The sequence below is a fragment of the Protopterus annectens genome, chromosome 14.part0 (assembly GCF_019279795.1).
Source record: "Protopterus annectens isolate FY-2018-M chromosome 14.part0, PAN1.0, whole genome shotgun sequence".
NCBI classification, from domain to species: Eukaryota; Metazoa; Chordata; order Ceratodontiformes; family Protopteridae; genus Protopterus; species Protopterus annectens.
In genome coordinates, this window is record NC_056748.1 from 312,151,600 (window position 1) to 312,178,414 (window position 26,815).

Here is a 26,815-nt window from a genome sequence, read left to right on the forward strand (position 1 = left end):
AAAGGGGGGGTGCTATCTATAATTTATTTTAATACCCTAGAGCTAACTTTGCCCAAATTCTCCCCTAATACTATGAAACTCATCTCTGTCCCTAAACTAAATGACAGGAAAACCTTTGTCTCATCACCAGGTAAGATATATAAATAGTTATAACACGAACACATTAGAAAAATTCCTCTTATGGACTACATCAAATATTCATCGCAAAACAATAATCCTGGGTGACTTGCACATAGATGGGGTCTCTCTCTCACTTCTGACTCTTCTTCAGTGTCACTAAACGTATACAGTTACTCACAACTCATTCACTCCGCAGGCAGACTTAGTCAAACAGGAAAAAAATCAACAGCATACTATTTCTAACAAACTTGATAAAATTTCATCTTCAGGCACCATACCAGATGCATTTAGTGATCATCTACCAATCTTTGTCCTTAGAAACACAACTTCTCAACCCAAGAAATACCACATTTGAAGAAGTATGAAATCTAACAAACTTTCTTAACCATTCTTACTTTTGTAAACTGGAGTACTCTCAAAACCATTCCCTTAGATGATGCAGTCCACCTATTTAATACTAGCTTCCTCAATGTTCTAAACAAAACAAACTGGCACCTATATACAGAAAGAGGGTCAAATAAAACAATGCCTCCCTGGCGATATGCAAAACCCAGAAAAATTAATGCAGGATAGGGATTAAACATCAAACCTGTGCAAGCTAACAAAACCTAATAAAATCTCCAAAACTTCAGTCACCTTCGCAGTAAAACTAAAACAAGAATTAAAAACAAAATAAATTACTATTTTAACCTACAAAATAACACAAAAAAAATTCCAGTTACTTTTTTGGAGCTCCTTCAAAAAAAAAAAAACCTTTTATCCCCAAGTACAATGCATAAACCCAATCAACACCCAAACTTGCACCCTGACTACATTTATTTGTCTTTGTTTACCGGGAAAGTCCGACTAACTAATGCCCATTTTCAGCGGAGGCCTGGGGAGAAAAGCTCCATTTGATTACATTGCATTATACTATGTTCCAGTCAAACGCACACTAGTTACATTTCTATTTACACTTATACACAAACATTAGTGACATTTATACATATACATTCTAAGATTTTACAGAGGTGAAGTTACTAAACAGAAGCACACATGCAACTTAGTGGATTGTACAGGCAGCAGTTATGTATAAAAATTGTTTTGTCATTTCAGTAAGAGATTAAGAATATTATATTTAAGTGGAGTATTTGGATAGTATTGTACAGTGAAAAAGTTTTAACCCTGTGATGAGCATATACAGGACTAGGATTGGTTAAGTTGTTGTTTAAGCAGTGGTTTAAAACTACTAAGTTTGTCTGAATGTTTTATTTGCATGGGGTACTATTCTAGAGTTTAGCGATGCATTGGGAGTACAACGAGTCTCCTGAAACATTATTTGACTTATTTGTAAGAAATAAGAATTTGTTACTAGAACGGAGGTCCCTTGCTGGACAGTAGGGTAGTAATAAGTTTTGTAGTGCAGGGCATTTTTCTGGATGATGAATGACTGTGTGCTGTAGTCAGTTGTGAATTTGTTAGACAGTTGTGCAGTTCAAGCCAATTTAATTGCTTGAAGCTAATACAATGGTGGGTCCTATGAGGGAGACTTGGGGCAAATTTAGCTATTTTATTATTAACAGGAGGCAAGTTTCTTTCTTTGAGTATTGTTTCCTCTCCTTCTTACCTACCCCCTCCACCAAAAGCTATATAGCAATGCCACTACCTGTGGCGCCATTTTTAAAAACCCCATGGCCCCTTCCAGTCCTGTTCTGCTGTAGGCTGCTGGCTTTGTGCATTTAAGTGCTTATATTGGCTGTAATTAGTAGCTTGGTATTATTGATTGTCAGCAGTAAACTATGCATGTAAGCTCTGGAGCTATTATTTACGAATGCTAAGGGTTGGACTTAAGGTCACTTAAATTAGTGGCTATTCCGCAAAACCCACACTGTTTGCTATCAGGCAGGTATTTCAGCTAGTGTAGACATCTGCAGTCTCAGCACGAAATACTAAAACTATCTGTTGCTATTCAGCACGAATTACAAACGCTATCTGTTGTCATTTAGTTTTGTCTACTTTTATGTGCCTGGGCTATTTTTTGCAAGGGTTAACTGCAGAGAAACCTATTTCTGTCCGTATTCAGCCTAACAATGTTTGCTGTACATTGCATGTGAATGACATTGCATCCGGATCAATATTTTGAACACTGAGCTGTTTTTTTTGTGATAATACTGTGTTTTTCTCTCCTTCTAATGTAAAAACCCCTACTTTTTGTCATATTCATTGTACTGCATTGTCTGTAATTGGAAGTGTCCCATTCGGAACTGTTTCAAACTGCGAATACCACCAATTGAACTGCAGCTACTACCCCATTGCAGCGTTTAAACTCAATAGCCTTTATACCTCAAACACTCCAACTGCTATGTGCTTGTATTAGTGTTGCATGTATTGTACTGTAACTTGCTGAAGAATTTGGTGTTCAAACTTTACTTCCTGTTACATTTGAAAACCTACAACTGCTACCTGCTCATTCTTGAATGTTTCAGCTATTGAACTGTGTTTTGCTGCCTATGTGTAATAGTGTAATAATTTCACTGCTATTGTATTAATGGTTAACTCTGTTCTATGTGCCCAATTGACCTGGTAACTTTATATTCCCAGACAGTCACCCCCTGATTCTAGTACTTCTGTTTGTTCACACCCTCACAGCTAACCAATCCCTAGGTTACCCACCATCTTTCATTGTGTACTGCTTAACTGAAGTGTCCCTTCCCCTTCCAGTAGCATATACTTTCAATCTTGTATCTCTGTTTTATTGTTCCTTCCTTTTACAGCTCGCTATTGCTGCATTACTCCAGGTGTCTCCTACTGTTCCACATAAATCCCAGGCTTCCATCCCTTGAAAGAACCATCTACCGAGATCCTGCAGCGGTTTCTATCCATTCAGCCTCCCCAACAACTATAATTACAACATGTATTTAACCTTCTGTGTTGAAAAGTATATTCCTTTCTACTCATTGCTACTGTTGTACCTTATTTCAGCGTGCGCTCGCTAGCAGCCTATTACGGCCCTTAGTCTCACTTTTATTCCCCAGGCTCCTTTCCTCTCCCTTGCGTGCTCCTGCCTTATCCTGTAGTCCCTCATAGTTTGACCACTAGGTGGTAGGACATACTCATTCCCAGCCCCTATATCCTAACTTGATATTTCAATCATTATTTTTAAGTTGATATTATAGTGTAAGTCAATACTATGGTGTACGTCGATACACAGTAAGTTAATAGGTCAGTCACCATACGGCTACCCTGTTGTCTAGTTCTTTACCCCAGTATATTCTCTGCTTATCTCTACTTTATATACATAGCTACCCAGTGCATTACCCCTGCCTCTTTACCTTTGAGCTTGCTCCATGCCTCACAGATTAACCAGTTTTCTTCCTTCTCCGTTGGCTGTACCCACTCCGTTCACCCTGCGGGCTCACTCCGCTCCCCTACCCTGCCCCCATTTTCCACCCACCACTAACTCTACCTTTACAGTAACAAAACCACACCCACTCACTCATAGCCTAATTAAATCATCTCTTCCCCCACCCAAACTAAATTAGTCCCACCCTTCCCCTCCCTGCCTAATCCCACCCTCCTCATCTTCTCCTCATCATCTGCCACATACAAAACAGCCCACATCTCTGCCCACAGAACTGAACTAATTCTTACTCAGCTCACTCTCTAAATAACCATCATGATTACTAAATCTACTACCTTCATTACTCACACTTCTCCTCCTCACCTTATCTTATGTACACTATCTCACCAGTCCACCCAGTACCAATCACTCTCCACCTTTTCATTCAACCACTTCTCTCCACTTACAACACATACTTCACTTACAACACATACACTGCTCAACCATCATATCCCCCACATCATCTTCATCGATAACGGTCTTCATTTCCCCTGCAGACTTATCCCTACCTACAAAAACTATTCTACCATCCCAATTAGCCCTACTCCCATAAAACAGATGACCCCCTAAAGTAGACACTAAGCAATCCAAACTCCTCTTTTTCCAGATTTCCCAAATTATCACCCTCCTCCTCTCTGGTGACATACACCCTAACCCTAGTCCCTCTTCTCCTCACAACTCGTATACCCCTTCCCTTACCCCCTCCTCAACAGGAAAAGCCCTTCTTTTCACAACACTGAATGTATAAAGTATATGTAACAAAATTCCCAACATCCATGCCTGGCTTCTCCATAATAAGCCTGATATCTTGTCCATCTCAGAAAACTGGCTAAAACCACAAATAAAAGACTCTGAAATAACACCCCCCTCAACTATAGTATCATTAGAAAAGACAGAACCAAGAAAAAAGGTGGTGGAGTCACTCATCCCCCCTCTCAGTCATTCCCTACACCAAACCTATTCCACAATTCACCAGTGCTGAATTACTTCTTGCCCTTCTTCAGATAAATAGACACACACATATATGTATATCCACTCTCTACATCCCTCCTGGAGACAATGTCCCTACACTTGAGGATATCCTCTCCTGGCTCTCCACCAACATCGGTAATGAGACAATCCTGGGAGACATGAATATTAACTGGTCCACCATTCAATCTCCTACAAACTCCCTAATATAACTTCTCTCAGCTAATCAACTCCATAACTAGACCTTCTAGGGACTTCTCTTCTGGTAGCACGCTTGACTGGATTCTGGTCTCTCACCCCCAATATATCTCTCATAGTGGTACCCTCTCTGACTCTCTCAGTGATCACTTTCCCACTTTTGCTCAACTCCTTCCCTCCTCCTTACAGTTATCACACATCTATATTGCCACACGATCACTAAAGAACTTTAACCCTACCACCTTCTCAAACTCACTAAAACATCTAAATTGGAGTCCCCTAAAAATGCTCCCCTTTGAAACTGCCATTACCCACTTCAATACAACATTCTTAAATCTTGTAGACACCTTCACCCCTACCATAACAAAAAGAATTAAAAGCAACAGTTCCCTGGTTAACCAAAAATACTTTAGTTGTCATGCGCCTCCAAGACAAAGCCTGGAAATGCTACCAGAAAAATAAAACTCCTATACTCCTTCAAGGGAGCTCAAGCATTTTTTTTTTGAGTGCAAACCCCCCCACCCCCCCATGCAGCCCCACCCCCTGCTGGCTCCCCCCCCAGTCAGCCAGGCAGCCATTCCAGTGTCATTACTTGGCTATTTCTGTTGTCAATACATACTGTCTGTTCAGTGTTGTGTGTGCATGCTTTTTTATTTTACTTTTACAATATAAACCCACATTCGCTGAAACAACATTGAAAACCCCGCATTCAAAAAAAATACTGCCCCAGTGGCAGGTAAGTTTACCTTGGGGCTGTTTTCAAACTCATAGGCTCCTTAGAACATTTCAACCATAAAGGGCTCTACTAAACTTCTGTCATACAATCCACCCCATTTAATTGATATGGAGATCTGAAACCAGTGAAGAGGAATGCCTGCTGCCCTTGAAGAATAAATTGCCTACGCTTGTATTAAAAAATAAGCTGGTGGTATATTGCAGAATGGGTGGCAAGCTAAAAACAAGTTCATACTAAGGACTGTAGCACTCCACCTCCTTAAAAAATACAAATCTATGTGTTGTGGGAGAACCTCATTTCTCTTTCCTGAAGCTCACAATTTTGAAAAACTCCCGAAAAAAAAAAATCCACCCACCTAACTAGAGGGGCATTTCTCCTCTCTCTCACACACACACACACACACACACACACACACACACACACACACACACACACACACACACACACACACACACACTACACTCAAAGTGCAAAAAATCTGGACAAAAACCTAATATAATAGGAACAGATTATAAATATTGCTGGTTTATAACATAAGACATGACAAGCTCTTGCACCTGCTTCTGACAGCAATCTCTGAAAGACACACAGTACAACAACATGACAGGACAAGTGCATTTATTACGTGTTCAGACCACAGACCTCATCAATGACTCATCATAGATGTTTAAATGATCCTTCCCTTTATTAAAAAGGATTATGAATATTTTATTTTGACATACAATAAATATGTGATAAAAGTCACAAAAAATACATAAATGTGCAAAGATGTGAGATAGAAATCAGTAGAACATATATACATCTAATAATCTACAAAATATCACAATAATAAATACCAAAATGAAAATACAACGCTAGTTAAAAGCAATCTAAGCACAAAACATTAATAAAAACCAGTATTTGTCACACCCAGTATTGCTAATTACTCCCACATCTCTCATATACACACAGTGAGAGTGGCCATACAGTGAGGAAAGGGTGTTACTTCAATTTACTAGATATTTTTCAGATATTTTTTTATAGTTGATTTTTTTACTTGTTATATTTGTTTGTATTATTTTAAGCTGTTAATACACTAAACTTAAGCAAAGTATTACATCTTATTAATACCTGTAACATTTTATGTTAATAAAAGAAGTTTCGTAATACAGTTCTCTTAGCTAAAACTCCACCTGCCTTGCACCAACTCAGCCCTAATCATCAAATACAAAAGCAGTACATACATCTGTTAGAAAATACATAATTTAGAAAAATAATTTTATTAGAAACATAAAATTTTGAAATTGTCTACTTTAGCTCTTGCATGGTACAATGGGCAATTATAATTAGCAAAAAATTTTATGAAAATCATTCTCTAAGATACAGACCTCAGCTCCCCAGTGCCCAGTAACTATCCAACTATGCACTTAAATAACTACTTTGAGAAGCATTATATGATATTATAGTGCAGAATACCCCACAATCACCCCACCCCTGTAATATCCTGTAGATGTTATTGCAATAAGTGTTAACGCAACAGAGTTAAGGAGAATACAAATCAGGAGATTACCTACTTTTTATGGAACAGTGAGACTTTGCACCAATGTGAATGGGTAATTACTATATGAATTACTATGCTAGGCTTTAATACCTTTCAGATCTTGTGTATTAATTCACATTCTTCATTCAATTCAACTTATCAAGCTATTAGTGCCACGCATGTTTAAATGTGTCAATGATCACCCTAATTCTGACTACTAAATCTATTTGAGCACTTTAATAAAATAAATAAGTAAATAAATAAAACAAATAAATAACTAAGTAAATCCAAGAGAAGTCCCCACAAGAGTTTTGCACAAGCAATATTTTTGAATTAGAAACATATTTTTACAGAGCCCACAGATGCGTCCATGAGACACTTCCACCAACCATGGCGATTCTTAGAAAAAAAATGTCTGCACCACAGTGCACGGCAGGAGGTGGGTGTTAACAAAGCCTGCAATAGGTGGCACTTGAGAGTTTGCCTTTGCAGCCCATAACTGTATGAACACCAAACAAAAAGCAAACACACCTCAGTACAGTGTTTTCCCCATAGTTAAACATGTGTGACTGGTCACATGCTCAGACTGTGACCTGGACACCCAGCCTCTGGCACCTGATCTCCCAAGATGACAACCACACAGCTAAAATTTAGACACAAAAGTACCATTTCCAAAAAACATGGAATTCCATACAACATCCAACCTGTATTGATCCACCTTAATGAATACAAACTACTCTGCAACAAAGTAAAAAAAACTTATTACATCACACGGCAAAACTTATTTCTCCATACTCCAAAATAACCACAAAACAAACCCTAAAAAATTCTGGAGTGGAATTACCTCCCTCTTTAACCCAGGCAGAAAAGAAAAGCCTTGCCCTAATCCAAATTCATCTGACCTGGATCTAGCCACCCAATTTAACTCATTCTTTATTGACTCCATAAATTAACATCATCCTTCAGTAACAACGGTACATCTTCATCTCTACCTTCTCCCACCTCTTCCTCCTCAGCCACTTCCACCCCCCAATCTCCACCCTTCTCCATCAGACCCATCCCTATATCTACCATAAAAAACTCCTACTGAACTTGAAACCATGTTCCAATGCCCCTGATAACATTCCCTCCTACTTTCTAGAAATAGCTGCCGAACCATGGCCTTCCCCATCTGCATTCTAATAAATTGGTCAATCCAAGAAGGCTTTTTACCCTAACTATGGAAAAAGCCCTTTATTATTCCCCTACACAAGGGCGGCAACAACAATAGCATACCTTTCGACCTATCATCATCTTATCCCCGATCTCTAAACTCTTCGAAAAATGCATCCACCTACAACTTCTACCTTACCTCATAGATAATAACCTGCTAACCCCCACACAACATGGATTCAGACTTGGCCACAGTACTACCACTGCGCTCCTCTCCTTCCTAGAAACAGTTAACAAAGCCTGTGACTCCAGCTGTATAGTGTCTACCCTCCTACTAAACCTGTCTAAGGCCTTTGATACTATCTCTCACAACCTTCTCCTAACTAAACTTTCTAGTCTAAGTCTGTCCTCTTCCTCTATCAACTGGTTTACAAGATACCTCTCTAATCGGCAACAAGCAGTGAAATGGAAAAAAGCCACCTTCTCATTCCTCAATACCCCTGCAGGTGTACCACAGGGCTCCATATTAGGCCCTCTACTGTTCAATGTTTTCATAAATGACTTTCACCATACCATCCCTAATGCAAAACTCATCCAATATGCAGATGACTCAACAATTATCTGTTCTGCCACCTCTACCTCCACTCTCTTAAAATTAACCCAAGATGCCTTCTCTTCCACTGAACAATGGATGCTAGATATCCACCTAGCACTCAATGCATCAAAAACTAAACTAATGATATTTATCCCTTCTAAAACCAACAATGACAGCATTCATTTAGACCAATAGTAAAAATTGGTCTAAACGAATGCTGGCATTGTTGTTAATTTACAACCTTAATAGGTTGTTATTATAATTTTCAATGTCATGAGATTAATTTTGTGATTATTTAAAGGCTAGTGGTGAAGCATTCTGTAATTGTACCTTGAAAAAGCTCGGTATTTTACCGACCGAAAGCGCTTGGATTTATTGGTGATTTATTTCATTTTTTATCGAATAAAGATTTGAACTTTTAAGCTATACAGTGATTTATTAACACGAGTGCACTTGCACTATTTGGTTTCCGGGTCCTGTTGTGCCAGGCTTTTTTCGCTTCTGTGGTTTTATATATGCATTTCTTCCTCTACTATTATATCTCTACATTAGGAATAAATACACTTGTAAATAATTACTAACAGCCTTTTTGTAATTATATAATCTCTCCTGTATTTTACTAAAACTGTACTTTTAATGCCATGTTTTATCTACTCTTCTGTATTACTATTTTACTAAAAAAAAGTGTTTACTATGTTTTATTTTACTACAAAAATGTGTTTACTACGTTCATTATCTTTGTGGAGCTTTTCTCCCCAGGACTCCACTGAAAATGGGCTCTTCCTGGCCCAATGGACCACCCTGGCAAACAAACTGCAAATAAAATAAATAAATAAATAAATAAATAAATAAATAAATTATGTTTGCTAGAACAGGTGCGCCATATAAGAAAGTAAGCAGTAAGAAGGTGGCTAGAGTTTTTCTTGCAGTATCTGTAAGGAATCCATTGATACTATAAAGGCAGCCTAGTTTCTGCTCTGTCGATTTAATGGTGTGCAATATATGGTGGTCATATTTGAGATATATCACTTTATTATTTAACTCCCACTTCACTGACACTACAAAATCACTACTTAACACAGAAATTATCCATTCATTCCAGCTTAGCATCAGAGTCAGTGGCAACTATGACATTTTCTCCATTAACACTATCCTAACCTCTGTCATTGAAAAGCACCTCCTAAAACTAAACCCTACCACCATAGCTACAGATAACCTACCCACTTAGTACCTGAAAATCGCAGCAAAAGCCATTGTCTCCCCCATCTCAGTATTCATTAATAGATACAGCCAACAATCTTATGCCCCCTCCCTATGGAAGAGATCATTTATCCTCTCTGCACAAACAGGGAACACAACTGATCTTTCCAACTATAGATCCATAGCCATACTTTCAACGCATCAAAAATCTTAGAAAGATGCTGTGAAGATAGGTGAAGGCTGCCAGCCTAGCCAGATAGAATCCTGTAGATAATTCTGTCATTTGTAAATATTAATATAAGCCACAGGTTTGTTCTCTTAAATAGGAAAAAATGGTGTTAAATGTGGAACTGCAAAAATGTGAGAACAGTGCACTCTGCTGTAACAAAGCTAATAAGTCAATTCTTTGATGTCAAAACTTGGAGCAGATATGTCTGGATGAAGGAATTCTGGCTTTTGTCTTGAGACCAGAGTTAATTCTTAGAATTTGCATCTATAAATTCTTTTATTGTTCTGGCTTCCTGACCAGCTGCAAGATCAAGGGCTATTAACCTCGGATAATCTGTTAGCCTGGGAACCAGAAAGAAATTATGTAATCTGAAAAGAAATTATGTAATCTGAAATGAATCAGGGGTACTGTGTTATCAATTTAAAGGACAGAAAGAATGAAAGCATTAGAGCATACTTTACTTTTATACTTCTACTTTCCTATATCTAACCACCTTACCCATTTCTTCACTTATATCACCATACACTCCTACCTCTACATCTGACTTAATACCTACACACATTTTCTTTTTCCAGAAACTTCCTATATCTAAGCAGTGAACACCACTCCTCTCAAACATGCCCCCATTGCACAACATCCTTCTCCTTTTATTCTCCATATACCTCTCTCCTTCTATAACTCTCATCACTTCAGCCAATGTGTATACCCCCCATACCTACATCAACAACATCTGCCTACATTCCCATCTCCTCCAGCTACTCAACAATCTGCTCTAGTCTATATGACATTATTCTACAAAGGAGACAACAATCCTCTCCACACAATACAGACTTCCTAGGGACCTTGTACAAAACCATATCAAAGATCCAAAAAGGAAGCTCTATCCAAAGATGCCTTCTAGTAATCCTAACCTAGTCCAGTGTGGTGACATCCACCCTAACCGTGGTCCTTCTTCTCCTCATAATGCCCTAACTCAACAAAATCCCTCAATCTCACTACTATCAACATTCAAAGTATTAGAAACAAAACCCATCTTCTACATGTATGGTTAAGTCATTATAAACCTGACTTCTTAGCCATAACTGAGACTTGGCTAAAACCATACATAAAGGATTCTGAATTCTTTCCCACAAACTATTCCTGCCTCAGAACAGACAGACTCCACAAAAAAGGCGGAGGCTTCGCCTTATTATATCCAAGTACCTTCTCAGTAATTCCATATTCTAAGCCCATTCCCTCCTTCTCTAATGCAGAATTACTTGTCACCCATTTTAAACTGAATAACTATAAAAAAAACTATGCATTATAGTCATATACATTCCCCCAGGCAACAATATTCCCATTCTAGAAGACATCCTTGCCCGGACTACCAATAACATAAAAAATGAAGCACTAATCCTAGGCGATGTAAATATTAATTGGTTAGATATCTCCAATAAAAATCACTCATTAGACATCAACGTCCATATCTATACACAGCTTATTTCTGATATCACCAGACCTGACACTAAGAATAACAAAGGTTCAATCTTGGATTGGATCACGATTTCTGACCCTGATAACATATCTACCTCTGATACTCTTGCAGACAGTATAAGTGACCGCTCTCCAACATTCATAATACGCAAGCTTACCACCCTTCCTAACAATCTCCAATACAGATACACCCGGAATTTGTCCCAATTCTCCCCAAATACTCTTAATGAAGCTTTGCAAAATACTAACTGGAATCCACTAAAATCTCTCCCTCTTAATGAAGCTGTAGAATTTTTAATAGCACATTTCTGACTATCCTGAACTCTCTTGCCCTTCTCCGGTTAAAAAGTCAAGACAAAACATGCCAATTGACTTACTAAGCCAACAAAGCAAATTATGTCCTCTAGGGATAAAGCCTGGAAAGCCTGGCTGAAAAAACAAAACTCCTGCTACCCTTATCCAATACAAACAACTTCACAACCAGGCCAAACAACTTTGCAACCAGGCCGAACGTTTAGTTCTCAAAAACAAAAAAAATTACTACCAAAGCCTCCAAAACCAACATAATCATAACCCCAAGAAATTTTGGGGAACAATCAACTCCTTACTCCATCCTGGAATAATCCATGCCCTGATGCTGAAAAAACACCCACTGAATTAGCCTCTCTCTTTAATTCTTATTTCATTGATAGCATTGTTAAGCTTACTACCACCTTTCCCACCCATCAACACTAACCAACCACACCCCGCCACACCACTTGCCACATCACCTTCATTACCAACTTTCTCACTGTCCCCCATACCTACTTCCACCATAAAAAAGCTCCCTCACAAACTAAAACCATGTACCAATGCCCCAGATGACCTACCTGCAGAATTCTTACAGCTATCTGCCTCCTCAATTGCATACCCCATCAGTATCCTCTTTAACAGGTCCATTCAGGAATCCTGCATACCTGTTATCTGGAAAAAGGCATACGTACTACCACTTTATAAAGGTAGCAACAACTCTGACATTCCCAACTTCTGGCCCACTGCCATAGTCTTCCATCTCAAAAATACTAGAGAAGTGCATTCACACAACTCCTTAGCCACATAACTAAAAACCACCTCCTTTCCCCCGCTCAACATGGCTTTAGGCCAGGACATAGCACTAACACTGCTCTCATTTCCTTCCTGGACACAGTTAATAGAGTCAGGGATGATGGATCCATAATCTCTGCACTCTTCCTGGATCTATCAAAGGCATTCGACACAGTTTCCCACTCCCTTCTGCCTACTAAACTCTCTAACCTTGGCACCTCTCCCTCCACCCTTCAGTGGTTTTCCAGCTATCTCAGTCATAGGCAATAAGCTACCATATGGCAACACTGCTCCTCTCCTTTCACCAACACTAACACGGGAGTCCCTCAGGGTTCCATACTGGTTCCCCTTTTATTTAGTATATTTATCAATGACTTTCATAAAATTCTTACCCACAGTACTGTCATCCAATATGCAGATGATTCTACCATTATCTGCTCTTCTAAATCTGCCTCTACACTGCAGCAGCTTACCCAAGAGGCTTTCACCTCAACTAAATCCTGGATGTCACAGAATCATCTTGCCCTTAACCCCAACAAAACCAAACTGATATTTACCCCCAAAAAAATCTAGCCCAGTTAATAAGTCTGACTTTTCAGTTCATTCCCAAAACAATACTATTATTAATGTTGTTCCCAGTACCAAAATGCTCGGTGTCATCATTGACGATAACTTAACTTTTGACCTTCATATCCAGAATAACATAAAAAAAAACATCAAAAGCTAGGTGCCCTCTATTGGCATAATTACTTTCTCACCTTCTCTGCAAAAAAAAGCTCTTGCCTCCTCATTCCTGCTTCCTACTCTCCTATACGGCGCCCCCATCCTAACCAATATTCAGTCTTCCCTAAAAACGAAACTCAATACATGCTACAATAAAGTTGCCAAATTTGCTACAAATGCCAAATTCTCCTCTCACCACTGTTTCACACTACATCAACTTAATTGGTTGGAACTTCCCCATTACCTCACATACCTACAACTTACATCCCAGAAATCTGCCCAGTCCTAACTGACATGTTAACCATCTACCATCCAAATCGACACCTAAGGTCAGAAAATAAAATGCTACTATATACTGATAAACCTAAGCTCTCGGACGGTCAAATGCTTTACTCTTTCACTGTCTCCCAAGCTTTGGAATAAACTCCCTCCTTCAATAAGAACTATCAGTAGATCTACTGCTTTTAAAAACTATCTTAAACTTCACCTGTCATCACATTGGATATGCACCTGCACCCTTAATCACAATTCCATTACCTGACCCCCTCCCCAAAACCATCTCATCCTCCGTCTCCACCTAGACTTTATTTTCCTTTCCCTCCTTTACACCTACTGCTTCTACTTACACTATCCAGTGCCATCTCTACTCTAAGCCTTCTGCCTCCTTCTTTTCCTTTATACAATCTTCTCTCTCCTCTAACAACCTTACCTACCATCCACACCTTCTATTTCTATACTTCTACCATGGATTTAACAATTTTTTGCCAATGTCACCATGATATACAATGTTATCACCTCAGTTTCACTACTGTATTGTAATTCATGCCATATTACTGTATGCTGTTATTCTCTTATCTAATGTACTACCACTACCCGATATATTCTGTATTATATGTTCTTTTATGTAATTACATGTGGATCTTTTCTCCCCGGGCCTCCACTGAAAATGGGCTCATCTCTGGCCTAGTGGACTTTCCCGGTAAACAAATGCAATAAATAAATAAATAATGTGTCTTGAGAACATCCAACCCACCAAATTTCTTCCTGTGTCTATATGCAAGCAGGATTTTAGAACTGTGTTTTCTCTTAGATATAGCTAGGAAATAGGAAGATGAGACTAGTTTGTTTTTCTGTGATGTCAGAACTTTTCTACGATATTATCTTAAGTACTTCTCTGTGATCTCTGAACTCTTGACTGGCACTGTGTAGTAAGAAGTATTGTCTTGCGTTTTTTTTTTCATTTATTATTAAATATTTTAAAACCTTTCAACTGTGGCTGTTCTGCGTAGAGATAATTTAAGCTCTAAGAATACATTGCATGTATACAGTCATACTGTACCAAGTCACTCCAAATAATATTGCACAGTATAATTGGACACCCTTTAATAAGGACCTTTGAGTAGCTGATAAATATTAGTGGGTGGTGGCAAGTGGTACTACCGTATAGTCTGGATAAAGGGGCACAGCTGGAGAACCTGTGCCAGCCCACCCCAGGAGAGTCTGTGTGGTTGTATAAACTCTTATCTCAAAGTGTGTGTCAGCTACTTGGGCAGGGACACGAAGCACTGGTTGGACAGAGAGGGTGCTGGAGGTTTTAGCTTGCCCACTAGGCTGAGATCAGGACCCTATAGCTGTGCCAGTGGGGAGTCTTATTGGAGACCTGGACAGAAAGGGAGAAACCAGCCCCCAGACTGACTGTGATCTCTGTGTGCTCTTAAGAGAAACTGTAATTTACTGTGTGTGTATTTATTATCCTTTCCCTATATGGACACCCCTCACTGGTGTTAGTGGTGAGGATTGAGGCTCCTTGATTGCTGGGGCAGTGCACAGGTGTCACATATTAATTGTTTGGCAGTGGTGGGATATCCACACCACATATTAGTTGGCAAATACTAATTGGCTTGTAGTGGTGTGGGTAGTGTGAATTCCTGTAGCTTGTGTACAGTGATCACTAAAGGTGTTTTGTACTCTAAATCAACCATGCAGTGAATACTCAGAGTTCAGACCACAACTGTTTTATTTCTTCTGTTAGATTAGTTAGTCAGGGTGAGCATGCAGCATGTCAGCAGAGGAGTAGGGAAAGCTGACAAAGAGGCAGCTGGCTGAGATGTGCCAGGCTAGGAGACTGGTGCATGGAAACCTGACTAAGGCAGACATGATTGCAGCTTTGGTCACAGCTGCATCAGAAAACAGCAACCAGGACGATGATCAGATGGGCAGTGGAGACATACCACACTTAGATAATGGACAGCTCAACCTTTGTGCAGAGGACTTAAAAATCCATCTGGAGCTAAAGAGACTTGAGTTGGAGGCCAGGCATTTGGAAATAGAAGCAGCTGAGAGACTGAGGCTTCTAGAGAGCGAGGACAATGAAAAACTGCGATGGTTGCAGGCTGAGGACAATGAGAAACTGCTATGCCTGGAAGCTGAGGAAACAGAGAGGCAGGGGCAGCATGAAAAGGAGATGCTGACTCTTTGCCAAAGTCATGGAGGTACTGGGGAAGGGAGTAACTGGACCCCAGAAGTACAAAAGGTCAGTAAATTCCTTCCGCAGGTTTAAAGAGGGGGATAATTTTGATAGTTTCATTCATATGTTTGAGAGGGCATGTAAACAGTATGATGTTGACCAAAGGCTCTGGGTATGGTTCCTGACCCCCTTACTCCATGGTAAAGCTGTAACTGTGTTGTCTAAACTTGCGGATTGTGAATATTTTGATTATACTGCTGTTAAAAATCACTTGTTAGAATGTTTTAAGCTAACATCTGAAACATACAGGAAAAGGTTTTGTGAGCATAGACACACTAATGGTCTTGTTGAGAAGTTAAACTCTACAATCAAGTCCATGCTATGGGCATTTGCAGACCAGTTTAAGAGGGAGTGGGACAAATATCTGCCCCATCTGTTGTTTGCTTACAGAGAGGTTCCCCAGGAATCCACAGGTTTTTCACCCTTTGAGTTGCTGTATGGGCATAGGGTGAGGGGCCCTCTAGATTTAATTTGTGATGAGTGGGAAGGTGAGTGTGAACCTCACAAGGAGTCTCAGGGAATTCATGGGCTTGGCCCAGAGAACCTGGCAGAAGCCCAACAACAGAAAAAGGTGTGGTATGACAGGAAAGCTCGAGTTAGAGAGTATGCTTTTGGGCAGCAGGTAATGGTTCTCATTCCTGTCAGACTCAACAAGCTGCAAGCAGCATGGGAGGGACCCTACGAGGTGGTAAGGAAGGTAAGTAATGTTAACTACATGGTGGAACTGCTAAAGAGGAGGCAGGGACACAAATTGTACCATGTTAACATGATGAAACCTTACCATGATAGGGAGGTCCTTGTGCTGAGCATTTGCAGTGGATTGCAGGAGGAGTCTGAGAGAGATCTGGTGACTGATCTCCTCAGTGAGGCTCGGACTGACACCTCAGTGGAAGGGGTAGCAATGTCCCAGCAGCTATCTCCTACACAGGTTCGAGAAATCCGAGCAGTGTTACAGGAGTTTGGGGACATGTTCACTGGGAAACCAGGTGGATACAGGACCCCAAAGGCTTATTAGGCAGGCCCCTTATAGGGTGCCTGAGAGAGTCAAACAGACTCTGAGGGAGGAAATACAGGAGATGTTAGAATAGGGGTAATTTAGAGTCCAACAGTCCCTGGGTCTCCCCAGTGGTGCCGGTGTCAAAGAAGGATGGCAGCACCAGGTTCTGTGTGGACTACAGGAAATTAAATAGTCACACAGAGTCAGATGCTTACCCCATACCTAGGAGAGATGAGGCCCTAGAGCAGCTGGGTGGAGCCAAGTATCTTACAACCATAGATCTTACCAAGGGTTACTGGCAGGTGCCCTTGAGTCCCAGTGCTAGAGAGGTCAGCCTTTGTGACTCCTTTTGGCTTGTATGAGTTCACAAAGATGCCCTTTGTGATGAAAAATGCCCCAGCGACTTTCCAGAGGCTGGTAGATCATATCCTAGCATGAGCAGGAGGGTTTGCCCTTGCTTAACTAGATGATATTGCTATCTACAGCCATTCCTGGCAAGAGTACCTTCAACATGTCAGGGAGGTGCTGGGCAGACTACAGAGGGCAGGGTTGACCATTAAGCCAAGCAAATGTCAGGTGGGTATGGCAGAGGTCTCCTACCTGGGACATGGAGTGGGGAGTGGTAAGATCAGGCCAGAACTCCGTAAAGTAGAAGCCATTCAGGCATGGCCTGCACCTGTTACCAAAAATCAGGTGAGGTCATTCTTAGGGACAGCAGGGTACTACAGAAATTTCCCAGTTATAGTACCATAGCTGCTCTCCTCACAGACCTGACATGGTTAAACAGAGCCAGCCAGCAAAATGGCAAGTTGCTAAGATGGAGCCTAGGGTTGCAAGCATATGATATGTCAGTGCAGCACCACAGTGGGATTAGCAGAAAAGCAGAGCTTTGTAGAAATGTGAGACCTACCTTCCAAGAAATTTTTAAGGCACTGCAAAATAGTAGTCTGCTTGTCTGTGGATGTACTGTGGGGTGAAGCACCTGAAGACCACCCCCTACCATTCCAGTCTAATGGTCTTGTTGAGAAGTTAAACTCTACAATCAAGTCCATGCTATGGGCATTTGCAGACCAGTTTAAGAGTGAGTGGGACAAATATCTGCCCCATCTGTTGTTTGCTTACAGAGAGGTTCCCCAGGAATCCACAGGTTTTTCACCCTTTGAGTTGCTGTATGGGCATAGGGTGAGGGGCCCTCTAGATTTAATTTGTGATGAGTGGGAAGGTGAGTGTGAACCTCACAAGGAGTCTGTTGTGCCATATGTCCTAAACCTCATTACAAGGCTCAGGGAATTCATGGGCTTGGCCCAGAGAACCTGGCAGAAGCCCAACAACAGAAAAAGGTGTGGTATGACAGGAAAGCTCGAGTTAGAGAGTATGCTGTGGGGCAGCAGGTAATGGTTCTCATTCCTGTCAGACTCAACAGGCTGCAAGCAGCTTGGGAGGGACCCTACGAGGTGGTAAGGAAGGTAAGTAATGTTAACTACATGGTGGAACCGCTAGAGAGGAGGCAGGGACACAAATTGTACCATGTTAACATGATGAAACCTTACCATGATAGGGAGGCCCTTGTGCTGAGCATTTGCAGTGGATTGCTGGAGGAGTCTGAGAGAGATCTGGTGACTGATCTCCTCAGTGAGGCTCGGACTGACACCTCAGTGGAAGGGGTAGCAATGTCCCAGCAGCTATCTCCTACATAGGTTTGAGAAATCCGAGCAGTGTTACAGGAGTTTGGGGACATGTTCACTGGGAAACCAGGTGGATACAGGACCCCAAAGGCTTATTAGGTAGGCCCCTTATAGGGTGCCTGAGAGAGTCAAACAGACTCTGAGGGAGGAAATACAGGAGATGTTAGAATAGGGGTAATTTAGGAGTCCAACAGTCCCTGGGTCTCCCCAGTGGTGCCGGTGTCAAAGAAGGATGGCAGCACCAGGTTCTGTGTGGACTACAGGAAATTAAATAGTCACACAGAGTCAGATGCTTACCCCATACCTAGGAGAGATGAGGCCCTAGAGCAGCTGGGTGGAGCCAAGTATCTTACAACCATAGATCTTACCAACGGTTACTGGCAGGTGCCCTTGAGTCCCAGTGCTGGAGAGGTCAGCCTTTGTGACTCCTTTTGGCTTGTATGAGTTCACAAAGATGCCCTTTGTGATGAAAAATGCCCCAGCGACTTTCCAGAGGCTGGTAGATCATATCCTAGCAGGAGCAGGAGGGTTTGCCCTTGCTTAACTAGATGATATTGCCATCTACAGCCATTCCTGGCAAGAGTACCTTCAACATGTCCGGGAGGTGCTGGGCAGACTACAGAGGGCAGGGTTGACCATTAAGCCAAGCAAATGTCAGGTCGGTATGGCAGAGGTGTCCTACCTGGGACATGGAGTGGGGAGTGGTAAGATCAGGCCAGAACCTGCCAAAGTAGAAGCCATTCAGGCATGGCCTGCACCTGTTACCAAAAATCAGGTGAGGTCATTCTTAGGGACAGCAGGGTACTACAGAAATTTCCCAGTTATAGTACCATAGCTGCTCCCCTCACAGACCTGACATGGTTAAACAGAGCCAGCCAGCAAAATGGCAAGTTGCTAAGATGGAGCCTAGGGTTGCAAGCATATGATATGTCAGTGCAGCACCACAGTGGGATTAGCAGTTCCAACGCAGATGGGCTCTCGACAGGAAATGGGGATAGACCTAACCCTCTCAAGCAATGTTTTTCAAGGGTCACTTGGAAAACTAGCTTGAGTTCTCCGAGGGGGGGGGTGAAAATAGGTGAAGGCTGCCAGCCTACCCAGATAGAATTAATTCTGTCATTTGTAAATATTAATATGAGCCACAGGCTTGTTCTATTAAATGGGGAAAATGGTATTAAATGTGGAACTGCAAAAATGTGACAACAGTGCACTCTGCTGTAACAAGGCTAAGAAGTCAATTATTTGATGTCAAAACTTGGAGCAGATATGTCTGGATGAAGTAATTATGGCTATTGTCTTGAGACCAGAGTTAACTGCTAGAATTTGCATGTATAAATTATTTTATTGTTCTGGCTTCCTGACCAGCTGCAAGATCAAGGGCTATTAACCTCTGAGAATCTGTCAGCCAGGGAACCAGAAAAAAAGTAATCTGAAATTAATTAGGGGTACTGTGTTATCAATTTAAGGACAGAAAGAATGAAAGCATTAGAGCATTTGTCTTGAGAACATCCAACTCACCAGATCTCTGCCAGTGTCTGTATGTAAGCAGGATTTTAGAGCTATGTTTCATCTTAGATACAGCTAGGAAATAGGAAGATTAGACTAGTTTGTTTTTCTGTGATATCAGAACTTTTCTACGGTATTATTTTTAAGTATTTCTCTGTAATCTCTGAACTCTTGATTGGCACTGTGTAGTAAGAAGTATTGTCTAGTGTTTTTTTATTTATTATTAAATATTTTTAAAACCTTTCAACTCTGGCTGTTTTGTGTAGAGATAATTTAAGCTGTAAGAGTACACTGCATGTATATAGTGATACTGTACCAAGTCAATCCAAGTAAGTCTTGACTGTTTGGTTGCACTTACCATTTGGATAATAATATTGCAGGTCTATATTAAATTCTCAGAAGCCGACAATGTTGAATCTGACATTGTCGACACAAGAATAGCGAAACTGCAGAACATCGAACAAGTAAATGGAAATCTCTGTAAGGGGAAATTTCCGTTTACTTCAATGTAGCGCGGTCTCGGAGTTGGTATATTTAAGTAGCGGGGGGGGTGTGGGGTGCAGGGGGGCTTACCCCCTGCCTACACCATTTAGTTTTTTTGTTGTTGTTTTTATTTTTTTCTGACCATTCGATGTTTTAACAGTTCGATCACTAAAGGTCGACCTTTAGTGATTCAAACTGTTAAATTTAGATGTTCTAATATAGATCCTAATATTGCACAATATAATTGGACACCCTTTAATAACGGCCTTTCAGTAGCTGATAAATATTACTGGGTGATGTGATGGCAAATGGAACTACTGTATAGTCTGGGTAAAAGGGGCACAGCTGGAGAACCTGTGCCAGCCTTCTCCAAGAGTGTCTGTGTGGTTGTATAAACTCTTGTCTTAAAGAGTGTGTGTGTCAGCTACTTGGGCAGGGACACGAAGCACTGGTTGGACAGAGATGGTGCTGGAGGTTTTAGCTTGCCTACTAGGCTGAGATCTGGACCCTATAGCTGTGCCAGTGGGGAGTCTTACTGGGGACCTGGAGAGAAAGGGAGAAACCAGCCCCCAGACTGACTGTGATCTCTGTGTGCTCTTAAGGGAAACTGTACTTTACTGTGTGTGTGCTTATTATCCTTTCCCTATATGGAAGCCCCTCACTGGTGTTAGTGGTGAGGACTGAGGCTCCTTGATTGCTGGGCCAGTGCACTGACATCACAGATACATCCGTTCTCACCTCCCCAGTCACATTCTTACCAATAACCTCCTCTCCTCCACTTAGCATAGCTTTAGATCAAACCATAGGACCACTACTAGACTTCTCTAACAGTGTTAATCATAGCCACAATGAAAATAATATTGTACCTGCCCGCTTCTTTGAGCAATCTAAAATCTCTGACACAGACTCTCATAATAAACTGCTCTTATAGCTGGCCTCTCTTGGTCTGTCCTACTCCAATCCTTTCTGGTTCTTCAGCTACTGTCTGACAGATCCCAAGCTATTAAATGGCAATCTGGTCTCCCTACCTTTTTACCAGTCTCTGCCTGTGCTCCACAGAGGTCCATAGCAGGACCACTCCTCTTTAATATATTTAGCAATAATTTACACATTGCCTGAAAGTACTCCACACTAATCCATTATGTCGATGACCCAGCCCTTATGTGCTCTGCATAAAATCCCACTTGTCTGCAACAGCTCACAAAAAATTCATTCTCCTCCACAGAGAACTCTCTAGCAAAAATTAGACCTGATGATAACCCCCCAAAAAAGATAAAACTCCTTTTCATTACCAGTTCTCACATCAAATGCAAAGCTAACTTTCAAACCTCCTCTGCAAATAGCACAATATTCAGGTGGTCTCAAGTACTAAATTACTAGGGGTTGTAGTAGATGACAACAAGACAATCTCCACATCCAACAAGCAATCAAAAACACATTAGAAGTTAGGTCTGCTATATAGAAACAGATAATATTTGACTGAAGGCAGAAAGATAAACATTTGCACCCAGCTATATGCTGCATACACTTCTGTATGCCTCCCCTATTTTCATCAACTTCCTTCCAGTCTACCTAGTCAACTAAACTAGAGCGATGCCGTAATTAAATAGCGAAAACTGATTCCCACAAGCCATACTCCACACATCATTGGACTAACTTCAGGCACCTGAATTGGCTTGAGTTACCTCACCTACTATCAACTTCAATTTGCACACATATTAGTCTTTCACCCTGAAAAAGATGCCCTGCCCTAAGCAGTTTACTACAACTCCACTCCGCCAAGAGAGCTCCCTGCTTTGTAATAAACAACTCCTTTCAATTCACAAAAAACACAACAAAGTAGGAAATACTCTACACTTTAATTGTATCTCAAAATCTTAGAACTCAATCACCCTCCAATTGGACTCCTTAGCAACACATGTATCCCCCAAAGATAAACTGAAACTGATCCAGCTTGAATCTTGGCTATGCTCTTGCTATTCTCCAGGTTAAATTATTCCTAAATTACCTCTCATACGTACACATACATACATGCAATGACTCTCTTCTCTCTCATTTTTTGTCTTCTACTCTTCTTATGACAAAATGCATTCAATTATATCTGACCTAATGAACTACTACTTAACTGAACCGAATGTTGACCATGTTGCTGCAAAGTTTACTTATTTCATAACTATATGCTTTGCTAATCCTCACTTTGTAACGCTGCTAATGCTACATTAGCATTCTGTACATAGTAGTACAGTACTGCTATAAGTAGTTCTTTTGTCGATTTGTATTAACTGTTGCTAAGTGGGTAACCATTTGAAATGTCAGGACCCACTAAACAAAGTCAACACTTAAACTTGAATGGCCAAAAAAAGTGACTTATTAAGTCCAAGATGGCCTTTTTCCCAGAATATTCCCTTTTCTCAAGGTGTGGCGATCTCAGAGCTGGTATATATAAGTTTAGAGGGTGCAGTGGGCTTACCCCCTGCAAAAAAAGTTGTTTAAAGGAGAAGAGCAGTGTTTGAGATTTGCCCTTCTGGACTTTTGGCCTTTTTTCCCGGCATGTTGTCACTTGGAATTTTGAATACCAACTACAAAGACATGCATCTGGAGCATTTCTCCCTGGGCGTCTGCTGAAAACTGGCTCATTCCAAGTCGGACTTTCCCAGTAAACAAATGTTAAATAAAATAAATAAAATAAAAAATACCAATACTTCAGTAGGAAGCCTGCTAAATGTTGCTCAAGTAGTCTGCATGTTGTATATGTACTAGAGTTATTTCTTGTGGAGCATTTCTCCTCAGGCTTCCTCTGGAAAGGAGAGTGTTTACCAGTCAAACTTTGCCAGTACACAAATGGAAATAAAAAATAAATATTCAGATGAAAACCATCTTTCTCTCCTCACCCATATTTTGTTTCACCACTGCCTACCACTTGTTTCCAACCAATATCATCTGCCCATAACCTATCCCCATTTTTTTTTGTTAATGTGTGACCGTCCACATTTCTAAGCCTCACCTCATACCATATCCATCATCACTTTGGCTTTTAAAATGTCAACAATGCAGAATAACTAAAGTCCCCTTTGGCTGTGCAGCACAGTGGTGAAAAGGTTAGAAAGGCTGCCTCACAGGTCAAGCATGATTCTTGGCTGGATTATTGTACTCGGTCTGAATGTCCTCCACATAGCTATATGCTTTTCTGGCAGGTGCACCAGTTTCCTTCAAACATCCCAAAGACCTGGTGTTAGGTGAACTGGTAAGTGCATAATTGGCTCTCTTCCTTATACCTACTGACTGCCATGAGATGTTCTGATTCCCCTACAGCTGTGCACTGGATATGTAACTGTGAATAAACAAATTTATGACTAGTCTCCAGAAATGAACACAATACTTTAGAACTCACTTACTAGAGATTAATTATTACCTCCCCAGGTCCTACCGTATATAAAGATAAAGCTCTCACCGTACCCTAGATGACCCATGTTTGACATAGTGGAACAAGTACTGGAGGGACTGGGCAAGTGGTAGATGGCTTGCACATCCTGGCGGTAGGATGCCAGTTCACCTCAATGCATTGTTGACACTTGCAGGAATGCAGGTGTATTGCTCAAAGCAAGAATCCTGATGTGCACATGCTGCAAGTAATGCACTGCTCTGGCAGCAGACTTAGCATGTGCAGTAACAAGCATGTGTCTCCTGGTAGCAGCTATAATGTATCATACAAGTGGTAGTGGGCATTAGGAGCACAAACAAAAACTCCCCACCCCATTTTAGCAGATAATAGCTTCACTCTTGGCACCCGACTCTCCTTTTAGGAGAATGAATAGGCTGGTGAGCTCTCATTCCTGGAAATAATGAATGACAGATCCACTGACTGCTTGAGGAGGGAAGCTTGGTGGTCACTGTATGGGTGGAGCAGCAGAAAAAAAAAGCAGTGTGATCTCAGTATTTTTGAAATCCACATCTCACATTATTCAACTAGTTTTCTTACTGGCCTTCTACATGGCACAATAACAGAATAACAGACAGGCAACCCCCTTCCCAATTACTATTTCTCCTTTGCCTTACTTATTTACAGTTATTTTCCAGCAGCAATGCATTGCTACAAACGCCCCCAAACACTCAAGTGCAAAGTACATAAAATGTTTGCACTTTTTTCCCTTGCATAAAATCTCGTACAATTCCGGCCAGTGGCAGACTCATACCTCTCAAGTGTACCTCATTACGAGGAACGTACTTCATTTGGGGTCTTAAAAAGTTCCTCAAAGTTCCACATGGAAAGGGTCTGTCACACATTCAGTATTAGGATTTTTTTAAGTGAAATCCATGGTAAATAGAAATTAATCATATTAATTCATTAAAGGATCTTCTTTATAAGTAAAACCAGCATATTTTAACCATCCTATGACCTTCCTAGTTGAAGTTGTTAGTAAACCATTAGTATGTGTTCCACATTCTGTCCATTTGTTCCACATTATGAAGGCGAGTGTTCCTCATTTTGGAGATAGAAGGTTGAGAGCTGTGGGCAGTCTCTCTGGAAACTGCACCTCCTACCTTCCATCATAGATCTAAACTTCATTGCAAAAGAATTGAGGGCAAAAATGATGAGGCACAGAGTCAGAATCGGAGGTAATTGTTAAATATTGCTCAAATTCACCTAAAATATTAACAGAACAAGTTTTCCATAGAGATGTATTGTACGAACAATAAGTATGACGCTGTAATGTTTGGCATTATATTGTTCGAGTCTATCCTCAGTGATTTACCCCCCCCCCCCCCACCACCACCAAAAAAAAAAGTACAACGGACAGGGCAAAATCTGTGCAGACATATGTTATCCTGGAGGGAGCCATAAAGATTTCCCAAAGCTTTCTAACGTTATGTGAGCTTATACAAAGTGTCTCGCATATTTTCCAAAAGTGACTGATATATTTGGAGTGGTAGGTGTAACGCTTTTTTTTTTACCCCATAATTTCCTCTCCATGTTCCCACAGGAAATCCGTTCTTTTCACTCCAGGGAAATCATCCCATTGATCACATTCTGTTAAATTCAGGCATACAATGCATATGATAGAAATGCTACCACCGGTTTGTAATCTACCGAATATTGAGATTATGGGCTGCAAGTGTTGCACATGAAACATAAAAAGCAAGTCAGGTTTATGAAGGATAGGGTTACCACCTGTCCCTCTCTGCAAGGGTCAGTCCCTCTTTGGCCATATGTGTTCTGTGAAAAAAATTGCAAATGTCCTGTGATTTTAGGAAAAAATATTTCCTAAGTTTTCTTAAATAGCATAAAACGGTTATTTTGTATCTGAAACACCTAAATATTATAAGAAATACAATAAGCAACTGAAATGTTGCAAGAATATGCTTTTATTTTGGCATGAAAGTGAAGTTCTTGCTTTGCACTGGCTATGGACATGTTTTGTCTTCCAAAATTTCAAAAATGTCCTACTTTGGGCATATGAAAAAGTGGCAACTCTAATAAAATATGGTTATCGTTTGCAAATCTCTAAACCCCAATGCCTTGAAAGAGGTTATTGATGCCTACCGTTTCTGGTCGGCTGCCAGTTTCTGAAGGGAACTGGAAGGCATCCTCTGGTATTAGATCGTCATATGACAGAAGCAAACAGTCCGCTAATCCACAGGCTTTTACTTCAGCAACAATAACACTGGCTAGACTACTCTTCCCTGCAGCAGGAAGACCGCAAAGGACACATACACTTATAGGTCTCTCCACCATATTAACAAGATTCTCCAAACAAACACGAAATGCTTGTATCAACAATGTGTGCGACGAGCCTCCTGCTTCTTAAGCAGTAGTGGAAACCACTCCAGCACATCCCCAGCATGTCAGCGACAAACCTTTTAAATCATAGCCGGTCAGGTAACGAATAAAATGAAAATTGTTTTAGCTGGATAACTACGATGGATGGAACTGGATGTTAAGTCCCGGAAGCGCAGAATTGACATCCAAGCTGCTACAGGCAGAAACGTCTCCTATTAGGATCTTTTTGATTGGTTGCACATGGCCCGTGAATTGACGCTGCCCATACTGCGAGGAAAGTTGCAGAGCAGTATTTCAAAGCAACAGCATTTGTATTGTTACTAGGTATTCTTAACTGTTATAATTTTTCACCTTGATAAGTTGAATGGAGCACCCTTCTTTGACATACGCTACAAACAAAAATTATTCCTTCCGAGTCATAAATGACATGTCCAACCGCATTTTTTAACTGCGGCTAGC

General features: G+C 40.8%; 1 protein-coding gene across 1 annotated transcript in view; it reads right to left on the reverse strand.

The window, feature by feature from the left end:
* The window catches only part of PSTK (phosphoseryl-tRNA kinase), a 184,508-nt gene extending 157,968 nt beyond the window's left edge, over nt 1–26,540 (reverse strand). The window contains exon 1 of the mRNA XM_044056032.1: nt 26,120–26,540. Within this exon, the coding sequence (XP_043911967.1) occupies nt 26,120–26,311 (192 nt within the window). The 5' untranslated portion in view covers nt 26,312–26,540. The remainder of the gene's footprint in view (nt 1–26,119) is intronic.
* Between the last annotated feature and the right edge of the window lie 275 nt (nt 26,541–26,815).